This window comes from Typopeltis vanoorti, chromosome 7, assembly GCF_054136105.1.
Source record: "Typopeltis vanoorti isolate ZY-2024b chromosome 7, IOZ_Tvanoo_1.0, whole genome shotgun sequence".
Lineage (NCBI taxonomy): Eukaryota > Metazoa > Arthropoda > Arachnida > Uropygi > Thelyphonidae > Typopeltis > Typopeltis vanoorti.
Genome location: NC_143555.1, coordinates 34,266,496 through 34,282,973, shown reverse-complemented (window position 1 = coordinate 34,282,973; position 16,478 = coordinate 34,266,496). Strand labels below are relative to the sequence as shown.

The 16,478-nt window shown below is 36.3% G+C and overlaps 1 protein-coding gene across 3 annotated transcripts in view; it reads left to right on the top strand.

The window, feature by feature from the left end:
- The first annotated feature begins 809 nt into the window (after positions 1-809).
- The window catches only part of mRpL1 (mitochondrial ribosomal protein L1), a 386,771-nt gene continuing 371,102 nt past the window's right edge, over positions 810-16,478 (top strand). For all 3 annotated transcript variants that reach the window (XM_090395205.1, XM_090395206.1, XM_090395207.1), the window contains exon 1: positions 810-973. In XM_090395205.1, the coding sequence (XP_090251331.1) occupies positions 898-973 (76 nt within the window). In that variant the 5' untranslated portion in view covers positions 810-897. The remainder of the gene's footprint in view (positions 974-16,478) is intronic.

Genomic DNA, 16,478 nt, shown 5'->3' with positions numbered 1-16,478 from the left:
ACATGCATGATGAACTTAAATCAGCCTTACCTTTCTGACTATATTCAGCAGCTTTGCTTAAAATTGCTTTTATATTTGATTCGCCCATTTTGTGTTGTCGTCCTATCTTTGATCTGGACTAGCCTTGTTCATTTTTCTCTATTATTTCAAATTTTCCTTCCAATGAGATTTCTTTTCGAATCTTTTTTTCACACTCCCACTTTTTTGTTCTAATTCTTATACTCATGATTAAAGGTCAGTAAAATACTTTACAAATAAAAAAAAAGTAAGGAAACAATTGGAAAGGAGACCCGAGATCTGATGAGCAAAATGCTATGTAAGAACGACATAAATTTTGGTGGTAAATTTGGAACATACTGTACATGAAAATAGTATAGTAGTACTGTATGCCATAAAAAATAACTTCGTAAAATGTTTTAAATTGGTAACTAAATTATTTTATCCTGGTGAGATTTTTTAAAATACGAGTAGCTATAAAAATGTATAGATAGAAAAATTTTAAAAATCTCTAACATTTATTTTTAAGATGTATATAGGTGCACTAATCGAATTTTAGAGGTGCATTAATTGTATTTGGGTATAGAAAAAAATGACACACTAATTGAAAACATACTAATCGGAGACACATTAATCGAAGGATTGCTGTACATTAATATGAAAGATAAGCATATGAACTTTAGTATGCTTGCTTAGCAATAGTGTGACTACTTTGGGCGAAAACGTAGAATATAATTTTTAACACATAGTAAACATGGTGCGTTTAATTGCACGTGCAAGTTTGAATAAACATGGCGAACATATAAGCACGTGTATGGTTAGTTGCTTTGATGACATATATAGTTCCGTTGGTTATATATATATATATATTTGACTTTTGTGGGTAGATCTTGTACAACAATGGCATTTGCATTATTTAGTGGCCTCAGGTGTAATGCATTTAATACCCGTCTTTCGTGGAAAATTATAACGCAAAGTAAGTATATTGTAGAAAGCCGACAAAACTGCTTATTTACAAGGTACGAAACTCATTCAGTCAGTTTTATGAAGTGTTTTACAATCGCAAGTAGAGAGAAAGTACGATGAAGAAATGCGTATTAAGGTGTTTTAAGACTTTTTTTTTTTAGTTAAGTAATTTATTATTATTTACTTGAGTTTTTCGCTAGCAGCGATTTCAAATTTTTAATTTGTATTGTATTGTAATAAAATTTGAAGTTTATTTTTCATTATTTTTTTGTTTTATGAAACTTAAAAACTGTCAAGTAGAATGCAATGTGATAGTTATTTAATTTATACATTCCTTTAATCTTCTTTATTGTTCCAAACTGTTTTTATATTTTGCTTATCCAGGTCTTCGAGTAATTTTTTCATTTTTGATTTAAGAAACGCATTTTTAAACTTTCTGTCCTTAATGTGTTACCCTTCCAGTGCCTTTTCCGTTATTCTTTCTTTCAACTGATGCATCCTTGGATGTGTGACGATGCATCCTTACATGTCACGTAAGGATGGACTATGGAATACAGATTATGAGGACAGATTGAGAGAATGTTGAATGCAGACTGGTTAACAGGAGAAACAGGGACAATGTGATAGAGGTCTTTAAACTTCTGAAATGGTGTTAGAGAATATCATCAGGTGAAAATTTTCGATATATGGAAGGTGGAGAGAGAACACAGGGGACATTAAAGGAAGTTAAGTTTGTTCATAAGAAAAGAGCTATATTTATTCTCTTATGGAACAGTGAGGAAGTTTAAGAGTTTGCCACTTGCAGTGGGGAGTTTATGTAGTGTGAATGAGTTGAAGAAGGTATGAAAGCTGGTTTTGGTGACATATTATTATTATTATTATGTGACACCTCCAGAGAGTCCAAAGACTCATCGAGGGAGAGTGTGCAACAGCATCGAACAATTGAACTTCCAACTGCTAACCGGCCTCTGCTACTAATGGCCCAAGCAAAAAGTTAAGCAAGTTTGAACCTTGCAGACTCAGATCCCCATATACTTTTTTTTTTGTTATGGCAGTCAGCCATCCTCTTATCCATGCTAATATTGTATAACCCAAACCCATTTTCTCCAATGTATGCAACAGTCTGCCATGCTGTATTCTGTCAAAAGTCTTAGCAAAATCCAAAAGTATCATGGTGTATCCATTCCCCTTGTCTACTTCAATGATAACATTGTTATAGAATGTGAGCAAGTTGCTAAAACATGACTTTCCCTTAGTAAACCCATGTTGTTCATCGCAAAGTAGAGATTCACTGTCAACCCATTTCTGAATGCGGGCCCTGACCAGTTTTTCCAAAATCTTCACCACCACTCCTGAGATAATAATTGGTTGATAGTTGGATACATCGGTCTTTGCGCCACCCTTGTGGAAATGTTAATCCTAAGCTTGAAAGCTTCACTTTAGATTCTTTGGATTAACATTGGAAAAGATGGGCAGTAGGGTATTGCCTCAGATTCTTAGGATTAACATTTCCACAACTAGTATTTCCACAGACAATCACAAACATTGGAAAAGATGGGCAGTTGGTTATTGCCCATCTTTTCCAATGTTAATCCTAAGCTTCACTTCAGATTCTTAGGATTAACATTTCCACAACTAGTATTTCCACAGACAATCACAAACATAGATGTTTGTGATTGTCTGTGGAAATAGACCATACATTGTGAAATATATGTGGAAATATTACCATACATTGTGCAATGGAATTACCATACATTCCTGCGGAATCTTCCCTGTTCTGAGACTCATTAAATATCCTGGTCAAAGGAATGGCCAGTTCAGCTGAACACTCTTTTAGCACACGTGCTGATATTCCATCAGTCCCTATTGCTGAATTCTTATTCATTTTGTGCAACAGCTCTAATACCTAGACCTCGCACACTTGCGTTTCTTTATCTAGTGAAGAGCCAACTGTGAGCTCAATTTTGCCTACAATAGGTTGATAGCTTTTAACAAAATGAGCACTCATTCACCGAACAATCTCTTCTGCAGCTGTAACTCTCATGCCATCTGGATTTAGAAGAGTTATTCCTTCATATTCATTCTTTCTTTTACTTGCAGCATATCGATAGAATTCTTGTGGGTTGTCTTTAGCATGCAAAGTCAGTTTCTTTTCATGATCAGACTTTGCTTTCCGTATAACAGTTGGGACTATTCCAGCTTGCTGCTTATAATGTTCATAACGGATATCATCCTTATGCAAACGGTATTCCTTCCACATCATCCTTTTCTTATGAATCTCTTGCTTAATTAGATTACACATCTATTTGACTCCTACACTATATTTATTCTTCGAACTCTCAGGACACATTCTGATATCGCATCATTTAAGTATTGTTTAAATGCTTCCCATGCACTGTCGATATTCTTTCCATCCAGCAACCGATCCCATTCCACTGAACTCAGCTCAGTTGGTCATAATTTCCTGCTTTGTAGTTCAGTATGTAACCTTTTCTGAATAGAACATTCATAAACTTAGTTACTTCCCAAGTGAGTACTGCATGATCACTGGTCACCAACCGGAGGAAGAATAGTCACATCTTCGACCGAAATGCCCTCTGACACTATAATGAAATCTAACACTCTTTGACCTTGAGTTCCTTCTGTCACATTCTGCTTGAGGATGTTGTCCCGCAACAGCTCAATAAATCCGTTTTCATTCTTCTCACGAGATTCTACTCCTAGCCAATCAATATTTGGATAATTAAAGTCTCCCATTCTGATTACTCTTTCGTGCTCATCTTTTCTATTTTGTGATGCATTTCTTCTTCACCAGCAACTGATCCACCAGGTCTGTAACAATGTTTCCGCCATATACCGCATTTGCATATAAGACGCACTCGGCGTATAGGACCCACCACCTTTTTTGTACACATTTTTTTTACGAAAAAAACTTTATCACTGAATATTATAATGAATTTACAGTATTTCAAATATAAAGTAATAAGTAAGTCTGCTTTCAACAAATACCTAATTTAACTGGGAAAGAGTACCCACCTTTTAATTGTCAAAACCCAGAAATTCATCTCCAGAGCTAAATGAAGAGACACTTGAAACCTCTTATAAATTAGAATCTGAGTCCTCATACAACAAATTATCCTCTGTACCATCCAGTGCATTACTAATTCCACACTTCTTAAATGATTTAACCACTGTCTCAGTTTTTGCAGCATCCCATGAAGCTTTGACCCACTCACAAACTTGCGAAATGCTAGGTTTTTTCTTTTTTCCTGATGGCTTAAAACCTCAAAATCTGAAGACCGCATCCAGCTGTTCCACTTCTTCTTCATAAATCTCTTAAATGGTTTATTAATACAGACATCTAAAGGTTGAAGCTGACTAGTTAGACCTCCTGGAATTACAGCTAACTGAGTTTTCAATTCCTTGAGTTGAAGTATAACATCATCTTATAAAGTGAAGAGCTGAGATTAACATCTCCAATTTTGATATGATATCAAGTTTAATACCACTTTCTTTCATAATGTGATCCATATAGATAATGAATAACAGAGAGGATAATGTACATTCTTGTCTGACACCAGATTTAAACCATCTTCCTGTACTTCCTTCAATTCTAACTGCTGACTTACATCTCAAATAAATATTAAGTATTGCTTGATATAATGCCCTATTGACGCCATTATAACTGTAGCATATCGAATAGCTTTTCTCTTCACACCTGTTATATTCTCATGATTTCTCAACTATCTATTCCATGATTTATTCAATTATCTATAATATTCTCATGATATCTTTTTCTCCTGTTTTCATTTTGCCTTTATCATCTCTAATTCCTTTTACAGCACTCTGTCCTCCATTTCTGAGCTTCTTCTTCATCCTCCAGAATATCTTGCCACCTTCCTGATATTTATTTTCTATGTTCTTAACAAAGTTCTCCCATGACTTTTGTTTAGCTAGTTTTACACAGTGTTTAGCTTTCTTACGTCTGTCTCTGTATTCTCTAAGAGCACAAGCTGACTTTTGATATGCTTTCTTCTTTTCTTTCACTGCTACTTTAACTTCCTGTGTCCACCATGAAGTTCTGATTTTTCTATCTTTACAGACAACCTCACCACATGCCTCTCTGGCTGAATCATTCAGTGTTTTCTTGAGGACTTGCCACTGAATCCCCAAGGTTTGGTTGCTGTTCTCATCATGCTTTCTTCTTTTCTTTCACTGCTACTTGAACTTCCTGTGTCCACTATGAAGTTCTGATTTTTCTATCCTTACAGACAACCTCACCACATGCCTCTCTCCCTGAATCAATCAGTGTTTTCTTGAGGACTTGCTGCTGAATCCCCAAGGTTTGGTTGCTGTTCTCAAACTCTCATTTTTAATTCAATGATGTTAGTGTATTTTAGTCTACAGTTCACATCTGAGAGCTGCTCAACTTTTATTTGCTTCAAAACTTTCTTACATGTTATTCTTTTCAATATGAAATTCAGTTTTATCCTTTTAAATCAAACAATTATTTTATTAAATATTCAAACCAGAAGCAGATCAGAAATAAACTGCAGCCCATTTCAATATCAGTAAGAAATTACTGGTAGGTGTAGTAAAACTAGGTAGACAGTTCATATTAGGTACCATTGTTTTATCTTTGATTGATACTGAAATCTAGGCTAAATTATGAAACTTGCACTAAATAAGATTATGTAAGTTGTTTTGCTCCACTTTCCCTTATAAGTAAATAATCAATTCATAATTTATTGATTCCAAGAATGGCATGCATTGTAAAAACAAACAAAAGTATATTGTGGTAAATTTATTTAATTTTATTTTTTTTATGATATTTCAAGTGGAAATAATCCAAAGTAGTCTGCAACAACAGTAATTTCATTCTTTGCAATAACTAAGGTGGATGTGTGTGTGGGAGAGGAGAGACACATGAAAGTCAGGTATATTATGTAAAAAGTGACACTGTCTTGTTTGAAATGGGCCAGGGTCCACATCAATTGCATCCAAGATCAGTGGGGGTCGGTACTGTTTGCAGATGAGTCCCAATTTCCTTTATAAAGTGGAGAAAACCAGGAATATGCTATCTCTAATATCTGTGAAAGGGACACTTATGGTGAAGGCATCTTGTTGGGCAAATGCACTGACTTATATGCACTTCCTAGCAGAACCATGAATACTGTAACTTATAGGGATGAGGTCCTGGACCCCTATGTTTGTCCATGTGTGGGTGAAATAGGGGAGACAGTTATCCTACAAGATTATTATTATTATTATCCTAAGAACCCATGGAGTCGGACTCATCTAGGAAGTCCCTTTTATTATATACACATAGCTCATCATACTGTGCCTTAAATACATTCAAATTCTCTGTATACACCATGCATTCTGATCATTCACAACTCTATATACAAAAACAAGCCTCATTCCCTTGCTCACATCCTCCTTATACAGCTTTCATGGAGGACCTCTTGTTCTTCCCCAGCCTTCCACCATTTTATGAAAAACCTCTTCAATATTAATCTTTCAAAAACTCCTTACTAACTTGTATGTCTATTACATCACCCCTCTTCCTCCTATCCAGTAGACTCTGCAAATTGCATTGTCTCAACCTTTCTTCATATTCATCATTGCAGAGATCAGAAATTATTTTGGTCATTTGCCTGTGGAACCTCTTCAACATCTCTTCATCGTTTTGAAAACCAGGTGACCAGATCTGTACAGAGTAGTCCATATGTGGCATAACCAGTCTTAAACAGTGGTACCAGGATCTCCTTACTTGTGCAAGTCAATGTTGTTTGCATTTGCCAGAATTAGTTGTGTTGTTTTTCCTCACTATTTTGGCAATATGTTCTCTAAATTTGAGATCTTTATCCACCATCACTTCAAGATCTCTTATTTTCTCCACCTCCAATAATATATCCTCACCAAAAGTAAATTCTACATCCCATCTTTGTTTTCCAAATTTTAAAACCTTAGATTTTGCAACATTGAACTGGTATCCCCCACACCCATGACTATTCCAAGTCATGTAAGGCCACAACATCTGCTCTGCTCCTCATAGTTCATCTCAGCTTTGCATCATCTGCAAACAGCTGTATATCTCTGTTCAAATTTTTGCCAATATCCTTTATATACAGGTTAAACAGCAATGACCCTAAAACAGACCAATGAGGCACCACTAGTGACTTTCCTCTTCTGGGATGCTGCTCCCCCCCATACACAACTATTTGATACCTATCAGATAGCCAATCTCCAATTCAATGCACCAGTCTAATATCAAACTCTATCTACTCAAGTTTGAATATCAACTTATTATGCAGTAATCAATCAAAAGGCTTTGCAAAGTCTAAGTATCAGGGGTGTATATTCAGGGTGTGCTAGGTGTGTGATATACACCCAAGAAATAGCAATATTGCCAATATTATATTTTTGCATTTATTCCTGTTAGAGACTCTCCTATTTTTTTCCCTAGCTTCACTTGATTCCTAAAATTAAGCACAATATACTAATGCTTCATGTAGAGGACACCTTTCAATGCATAAACATTGCATCACATTTACATCAATAGCCCAGGTGTGCAATCACAAATACGGGCACCTTTTGAGTCCCTTGAACAGATGTACAGATGGTGCCTTGGGCCAAATTCTAGCATTGCAGTGGTGTTAAGCAACCTGGAAGACGAAGCATTGTGTTTGCATTGAGGCAATAGCCCCCAGAAATCAGTGACTGTGATTAATTATTGTGTCAACCAGCCTAATTGAACTTTGTCATTTGTCGTGTTTTTGTTTTCTGAGTTTCATCCGAATTATATGCTTGAAAAGTTATTTCAGCTTATTTGGTTCAATCTGGAAAAGTAATCATTTCCCAAATGATTACTTTTTCTGATTTGTGTGCATATTATATGACTATATTTAAAAATCATATCAAAATTCAAATTATCCATGTCTCACTCTAGTATTTGCCAGTGATAATCTAATCTCACCACATTGTGTAAACTCTTTGTGCATCTCACATAAATGCCTTGCGTAAACCATAGTTATTGTTAATTTAACCTTTATGCTTTCCATATTTAAAATTGTATTAATGGATAAAGTATTCAAAGTTATCCTTAATTGGTCCAATGCAATTAATTAATTAATGCAATTAATTGCATTGGACCAATCAAGATGAGTACTGATGCGCTATACACTCTTAACTTTCATACATCAATAAAAATGCAATCATATGGTCAAATTGACGTTTTTTGTATGTGGGTTGTGCAATCCACACGATAACACACATGACCTAAATGGGCATGTGACACCACTGCTAAGTACACTACTGTGTATCCATCTCCCACATCCGATGTTGCTATCACTTATTGTAATAAGTAAGTAGATTACTAAAACATGACCACCTTTTAGCAAATCCCTGCTATCCATCAAAGATAGTACCATTGTTGTGAACTCAATTCTGGATCCTGATTCTCACCAGTCTTTCCAGCACTTTAACTACAATGCTTGATGCAAAGATTGGCCTTTGGATACTTGAAATCTGTCACTTCCTTTATGAAGCGGTATAATCTTGCCTTCCTTTCACTCCTTTGGAACTTGACCCAGTGCAAGATTCATATTAAACAAATATATCAAGACAGATGTTAGCCCTCTGGTATATTTTGAAAGAATATACAGTGAGATATTAAGTCGTACAGCCTTATTAATATTGCTTGCTTTATTCCCCATATATATATTTTCCTCACTTACGGTCAGTCTCGCCACCACCTCATCCACTGCTTTCAAACTCTCCATGATGTCTCATCCACAAGGATCAAAGACCTTTATGAACTGCCCATTAAATATCTTGAATATATTCTCTGCATCAGCTGTCCTTATACCATTTTCTGCAATCAATGCCATCCATTTCATACCTACCTTATTTAACCTTCTGATCTTTGGAATACATTTAGACATTGCTTCTACTAGATAGTTCTTGAAGATCACCCAACTCCTCATTCCATGCTACAGCTACAAGCTGTCTCCTGAGCTTCTCATAATCACCAGCCTTGTAGTTCCATATATATCCTTTCCTCACAGAAATCCCGTGGCTGGCAACCAGATAATCAGGTCATCACTTCATGGTCATTCTCACCAAGTGGAGAAAGATTTGACACCTTTCTTTTAGGCTTGCACGGTGATTGCAAGCCACACCCTGAACAACGGCGAACTCGCGCTGCTGAATAAAGGACTGAACTACGCAATAGCGCCTAAAGTAAACAAATTAGATTTTATCTACCACATTGAAAGAGGCATCAGATCCCTACCTAACAACATAGCAGACAAAATACGACTAGAAACCAGTAATGTCTTAAATACCAAGAAAACCATACAGAACAACCTGACTAAAACAGAATTAGCAGCAATTAAATCGTTAAAAGCCAAACAAAACATAATAATAACGAAAGCTGATAAAGGCAGTGCCACTGTTGTCCTTGACAGGTCAACATACATACTAAAAATGAACCAACCAGTAGCCGATAACAACACATATAAAATGGTAAATTATAACCCAACAAAGAGGATAAAGGACAAAACAGAAAAACTATTAAAGTCCGTCACTTCTTGGCCACCAGACACAGTTAAAAAAACTCAAACCCCACTACGCCCGACCCCCCCAGAATATATGGGGTTCCGAAAATACACAAACAAAATGTGCCCCTTCGACCAATAGTGGAAGGAATAGACAGTCCCAATTACCACCTAGCCAAGAAATTAGCAGCAACACTCAAGGAGTTGGTAGGTCATTCCCCCTCCTACGTAAAAAACACACAACACTTTATAAACATAATCAAAAACATAACACTCGACAAAGACGACTTATTAGTCAGTTTTGACGTTTCTGCCCTCTTCACTAATGTCCCCATCAATGACACAATTCTCCTACTACAGAACAAATTTCCGCCCGACATTACGGCCCTCTTTGCCCACGTACTAAAGTCCGGTTACTTCGTGTGGCAAAACAAATTCTACCTACAAAAGGAAGGTACGGCCATGGGCTCACCATTATCCCCCCCCCAATCGCGAACTTCTACATGGAAACCTTTGAGCAAAGGGCTCTTGATTCCGCCACGCTTCGACCGACAATCTGGCTCAGATACGTTGACGACGTGTTCGCGATCTGGCCACACGGTCGACAAACGCTAAACACATTCCTCAGCCACCTAAACAAACAACACGAACGCATACAATTTACCATCGAAATCGAAAACCAAAATTCGCTCCCGTTCCTAGACACACTAGTTACACGTCTTCCTTCAGGCAATCTATCCTTCACGGTCTACCGAAAACCGACACACACGGGCCAATACATACATGCGAATTCATATCACCACCCAGCACAAAAATATGGAGTCATAAACACCCTTAAAAACAGAGCCACAACTATTTGCTCTAACCAGCAGGCCCTGAAACAAGAACTAAAAATCATTAGTGACACATTCATAAACAATGGCTATAACAAAAATACTGTCAATAAAATACTCTATAAAACCACAACAAAAACGAATCTAGATTACAGTAAAACCATAGCCATCCCATACATTAAAGGGTTATCAGAAAAAATCAACAGAATCCTACAACATTATAACCTTAATGCCACCTTTAAACCACCCACTAAACTTAAAACCATATTCAGCTCCTCTAAAGACCCTCTCCTCCCATTAGCACATCCTGGAGTCTATTGCATCCGCTGCACCTGTAACTTACCGTACATTGGTGAAACAGGACGGACAATCCCTATACGCCAAAAAGAACACATTAGACACATTAAATATAACCATTATGGTGAAGCAGGCCTCTCAGATCACGCACTCAACACCTTACACCAAATCAACTGGAAAAGCACCTGCTCCTTACACCGCACAAAAACATGGTACGAAAGAAAATTTAAAGAATCCTGTGAAATCCTGATAAACCACCCAAATATCAACAATAAAGATGGTATGAAAATTCCAAGGATCTGGATGGCACACATTCAGCCAACCTAATTTGAAAGATTCAACATAAGTCAGGACTCTAGCCAATCTGCTATTATTAGAAACCATTCCACTCCAACTGGCTGGAATGATGTTAATGTATATAGTAGACAACACAAATAATAGGACTTTAGCGTTGATGTAAATTTTTTTTTTTTTTTTTTTTTTCCACCAGAGGTCAGGCCAACAATTGTGGTAGCGGTTAGTCAGTGTCTTTAACGAACCAGTATGATTGTAGTATAGCTTGTTTCCTGTGTATATTTGTACGCTCCAGAAGATGACCTTGACATAAAGGTCGAAACGTCGAATTGTAAAATTTTAGTAATAGTAAACTAAAGTTTTTATTCAAACACGGTAGTTGTCTCCATAATTTCCAAAAATGCAAAGATTTGACACCTCGTTTATAATGACATCTTCTGATGAGATGATCAAATCCAAAAAACTCAATCCTGGTGTGCCCTTTGTTACATACTGCCTGAGGTAGTTGTCCCTCAAAAACTCAAGAAACTCATTTTCTTCCAGTTGCTATCTTGTCATCCCAATCTGTTTTGGAGTGATTAAAATCTCCCATAATGCCTTTTCAAATAACCCTTTTCCCATTTGCTTGCCTAATTTGCTTATACCTTTTCATGGTTACTACCCTCCACGTTACCATGTCTATAGCAACTTCCAGTGAAGTGTTTCATTCTGTTCACCTCTATCTCACACCATACTATCCCAAAACCGTTACCACTATTTTCCCCTTGTATGAACACAACTTTTTTCTATCAGTAACACTCCTTATTGTTCAGAGTTTGTGGACCAGTATCTTTAAGAAAAGACTATCGTATGTATGGGTTGGCCGGCAGGTTTCCTGACCTTAATCCTATTGAGCATATCTGGGTTGCTCTAGGAAGATGTTAATGCTCTCAGCTCCCTCTCCTCAAAACTTGAGGGACTTAGAGAGCTTTGCAGAAGCAGGTTGTTATTACCAATTGAGTTCCTGGATGCCATTATAAACAGTATGAAACATCATTGTGGTTGCTGTGAGGGGTGATCACATTATTTTCTGTGGCACTTTGACATTTTCACATCTCATTTTTTACCTCTTGTTTTTGACTATTATCTTCATATATCCACTTGTTACTGAATTATTTTTTTTTATATTTATATAAAAAATATAATATTTTTTATATAAATATAAAAATATAACCTAACCTAACCAAGCTTCTAAAAATTTGTTGTACAGTTTTTGAGTTATTGTGATTTTTTTTTTTTTTTTTTTTTTGTTCCTTCAGTTATGGAAACCAGTGTATTTATTTATTTACATATTTTTCCGTGTGTAAGACGATAGTTTTTTCCTAAAATTTTTAGACCAAAAATTGGGGGGTCATCTTATACATGGGGGGGGGGGGATAACTGGTTGAGAGACCTGCAGTTGCCATGGCGAAACTGCCAGTACCTTGTATCTCTGCGAACAGGCTTCTGCCAGTCACTAGCCTTTGTTAACAATGTCGATTGATGTCATTAATGGCCGATTCTGAATAAATCAATCAGAACTATGAAAGCATTCATACTTCTGCAACTCATTGGCAGGGTAAGTTAATGCATTAACAATATTTTGAGCACTAGCCCATAAAAATGTCAGAAAATAAAAAAAACGATTGTCATATTTTTCAGTATTCAAGTTAAAAGTTCAATTATACAAAAGAACATGGAAATAAAGCTTCAGAGAGACAATTTTGACCTTCTTCCACTGAATGTATGATTAGAGAGAAAACAGGACGAACAACTACTCAATATGCCAAAAAAGAAGAGGACCTTAAGAGGAAAACCAGCAAAATGCTAACTTGGAGCAGAGATTTAAGAATTGGATTATGGAGCCATGCCAGAGTGGGATATGTGTGTGTGTGTCAACCAAGCTAATTCAGTGAGTAAAAAAGGTTGTTTGCAAGAGAAATGAACAAGTTGATTTCACAGGAAAGGCAAAATGGTGCTTCAACTTCATGAGGAGAGAAGGGTTGGTCATGAGAACACAAACCAAGTTAGCCTGGAAAATGCATCCTAAATGTATCTTAAAAATAATACCTAATTACTAAATATACTTTGAATATTTTAAAAATATCAAATGTATTCTGTTTTATGTTTAAAACGATTTCTTCATTTCATAATTTTGGGTTCGAAAAAGTAGGGTTCATCTTATACACGAGGTATCTTATACACAGCAAAATACGGTATTTATTATTTTTTTTTTATGGTGAGGTCTTTTTTGATGGGAGGTGCTAATTTTTAGCTTACTTAATGAATATGACCCACATGCCCTTGAGCTACTTTGCATTACATCACCATTTCTGCATGTGTTTGAATCACTATTTTCTGAAATTATCACTTTCTTCTCTGCTGCTCTAAACAGATACAGAAATGTTTGAGAGTAGGTGCATTCAAAATCATCACAAAAACTTTGAATAAATTAAAACTCTTAAGGTTCGTATATGCATATGTTTCACTTTGCCATACAAAATACATCAAGCGAGAATTTACTTGACCATATAACACATTTTTTGTGTTGAGCAGGAAGTGTCTATAATAAATTTAGTTTAATCCTTTATCCAAGTGTAAGCAAACAAAGTTTGCGCCTGAAATTATCTTCAGGACTGAGGTAATGTAGTGCAACACCAGGCACTCCGAGCAAAGGTGGACCAAGCTCTCATTACTCCTTGTCTCAGTATCTCCCATCATGCAAAGCACATCTCCTTGCAGACATGTATGCATTAAGGGAAGGGCCACTACCCAGACCCTTAATGAATAGCAGTATACATGTCTGTAAGGAGATGGCCTTTGCATTATGGGAGATACTGAGACAAGGAGTGATGAGAACTTGATCCACCTTTGCTCGGAGTTGCCTGGTGTTGCACTAAAATACCTCAATCCTGAAGATATTTTCAGGTGCAAACTTTGTTTGCTTACACTTCCCATCAAAAAAGACCTCACCACAAAAAAAAAAATAATAAATACCGTATTTTGCTGTGTATAAGATACCTCGTGTATAAGATGAACCCTACTTTTTCGAACCCAAAATTATGAAGGATTAAAGGATAAAGGATTAAACTAAATTTATTATAGCCTAACCAAGTGAAAAATAAACTTCCAACAGGAAGTGTCTGTTTTTTAGAAATTCCTGATTGTATACGAAATTCATGAGCAATTTTTTTTTTTTTTTTTTTTTTTTTTTTTTTTTTTTTTTTTGGTAGAATTATTAATAGTAGTTAATAATAAACCTCCATGGAGTCAGACCTCATCATAGGAGATACACACCATAACACTCAGATCTCATGAAACATCATCATCAAATTCCTGCCATGTACCCTCAAGGGATGTACAGGATATGATAGTACTACATGAAAAATTTACATCATTACTAACTTCCTAATCTACAATTTTCCTCCAAATCAGTCTGTTACTTGCCAAGACTCCAACATTATGAGACCTTGTATTTCTATTGTTTAAGGCACTTTGTACCGTATCAATCCACCTATATCTTGGTCTTCCTCTGGGTCGTTTTCCTGCCAACCTGTGCCCTCAAGTTTTGCTAATCTTTCCTTGGCCATACCACCTGAGATTAGTTCTGCTAATGCATTCCTGGATGCTGATAATGTCAAGTTCTTTCCTAATATCCTCGTTTTTTAATATGATACTGCCATTGATGCCATCTGTTCATGTTTCTAATCTTTATCAGGACTCTCATATCTGCGGTCTCTAGTCTTTGGTCGAGTGTTTTATTTCATAATTCTGTTGTAAAGTGAAGATCTGATCCTGACAGCCTCTATTTAGCCTGAATGCAGCTTGTTCTTTACCAAGCCTTTCTTCTACAATTCTTCTCAACCTTTTCTCAAGTATACCTGCATAAATCTTACCAGGAACACTCAGTAGGGAAATACCTCTGTAATTCTCACATTCAGTTATATTTCCCTTTTTATCTCATGAAACAGTGCTTTAAACTCATTCACTGTGTCTGCATATACTGCACTGTCAAGCAATGCATTGCACTTGCCTGCTTCTCACTCAATCACCCTCCTTCGTCTATTGTTCTATAAACTTTTTCCATTCCATAAAATATTTCTTTCACGTTAACTTGGTAACAACCCTTATCAACACTTATATGTCAATCATATCCCTTCTCTTCATCCCATGCAAATTTTATTCTCTCAATCTATCTTCATATCCCTCATTTCAAAGACTGGTTACCTGCTCTAGTTAATCTTCTCTGGACCCTTTCTAATGTATCCTGATCACCATGAAAACCAGGTGACCAAATCTGTGCACAGAAATTCATATGAGTACTGATTAAGGCCTTATACATTAGAATCATAAATTCTATTTCTGTATGTCATGTCATGTCATGTCATACAACTTATGTCAGGGGTGTTCAACCTGTCGATCGTGGAGTGATTTTGGTTCATCTCTTGTGTATTCCTCCTTACTTACAAATTTAATTAAAACTGAAAACATAATATTTTATTTATCATTATTTTGTATTATTTTTAATTTGCTTTAAGTATATTGTTATTGTTTATTTATTTTTTGTTAAAATTGTCGAATCGGTAATTTTCTTATAAGTCTGGGTAAATGAATTAATTTGGATCAATGGAAGTCAAACAGCGAGCCGAGTGAATATGATTATAAGCAAAGTGTAAAAACTCGATTGTAGCTTAAATATTTAATATTCCAGAGCACATTACATCGATTTTTTACTTAGATTAAGTCGCATGTGAATATTGTAAAAAAATAAACTTTGTTTGTCTCGGTATAGTTTGTATTAGATGTTTTTGTAAATAACTCTTTTGAATATAATAAATTTAGTTTAATCCTTTATCCAAGTGTGTGCAAACAAAGTTTGCACCTGAAAGTATCTTCAGGACTGGGGTAAAGTGGTACAGCACCGGACAACTCGTTGCAAAGGTGGAGCAAGCTACCAACACTCCTATCTCAGTATCTCCCATAATGCAAAACACATCTCCTTGTGGATATGTATAATGTTATGCATTAAGGGAGGGGCCACTACCCAGACTAGTTTCAACCTTTATTGAGGTCTCTTCAGTGGGAGCCAGACCCAACTGGAGTTAGCAAGGTCATCTCTTCCTATAGGAGCTGCCAAACGGTGTGCCACCTTTTTATTAAATTACTCTGGATTTAGAGAAAGATGTTGAAAGTTTATTTTTCACTTGGTCAGACTATAATAAATTTAGTTTAATCCTTTATCCAAGTGTGTGCAAACAAAGTTTGTGCCTGAAAGTATCTTCAGGACTGGGGTAAATGCTTCTGCCTTGGTATCTACACTTGGGCCTGGCTCCCACTGAAGAGACCTCAATAAAGGTCGAAACTAGTCTGGGTAGTGGCCCTTCCCTTAATGCATAACATTATACGTATCCGCAAGGAGATGTGTTTTGCATTATGGGTGATAGCGAGATAGGAGTGTTGGTAGCTTGCTCCACCTTTGCAAGGAGTTGCCCGGTGTTGTACCACTTTACCC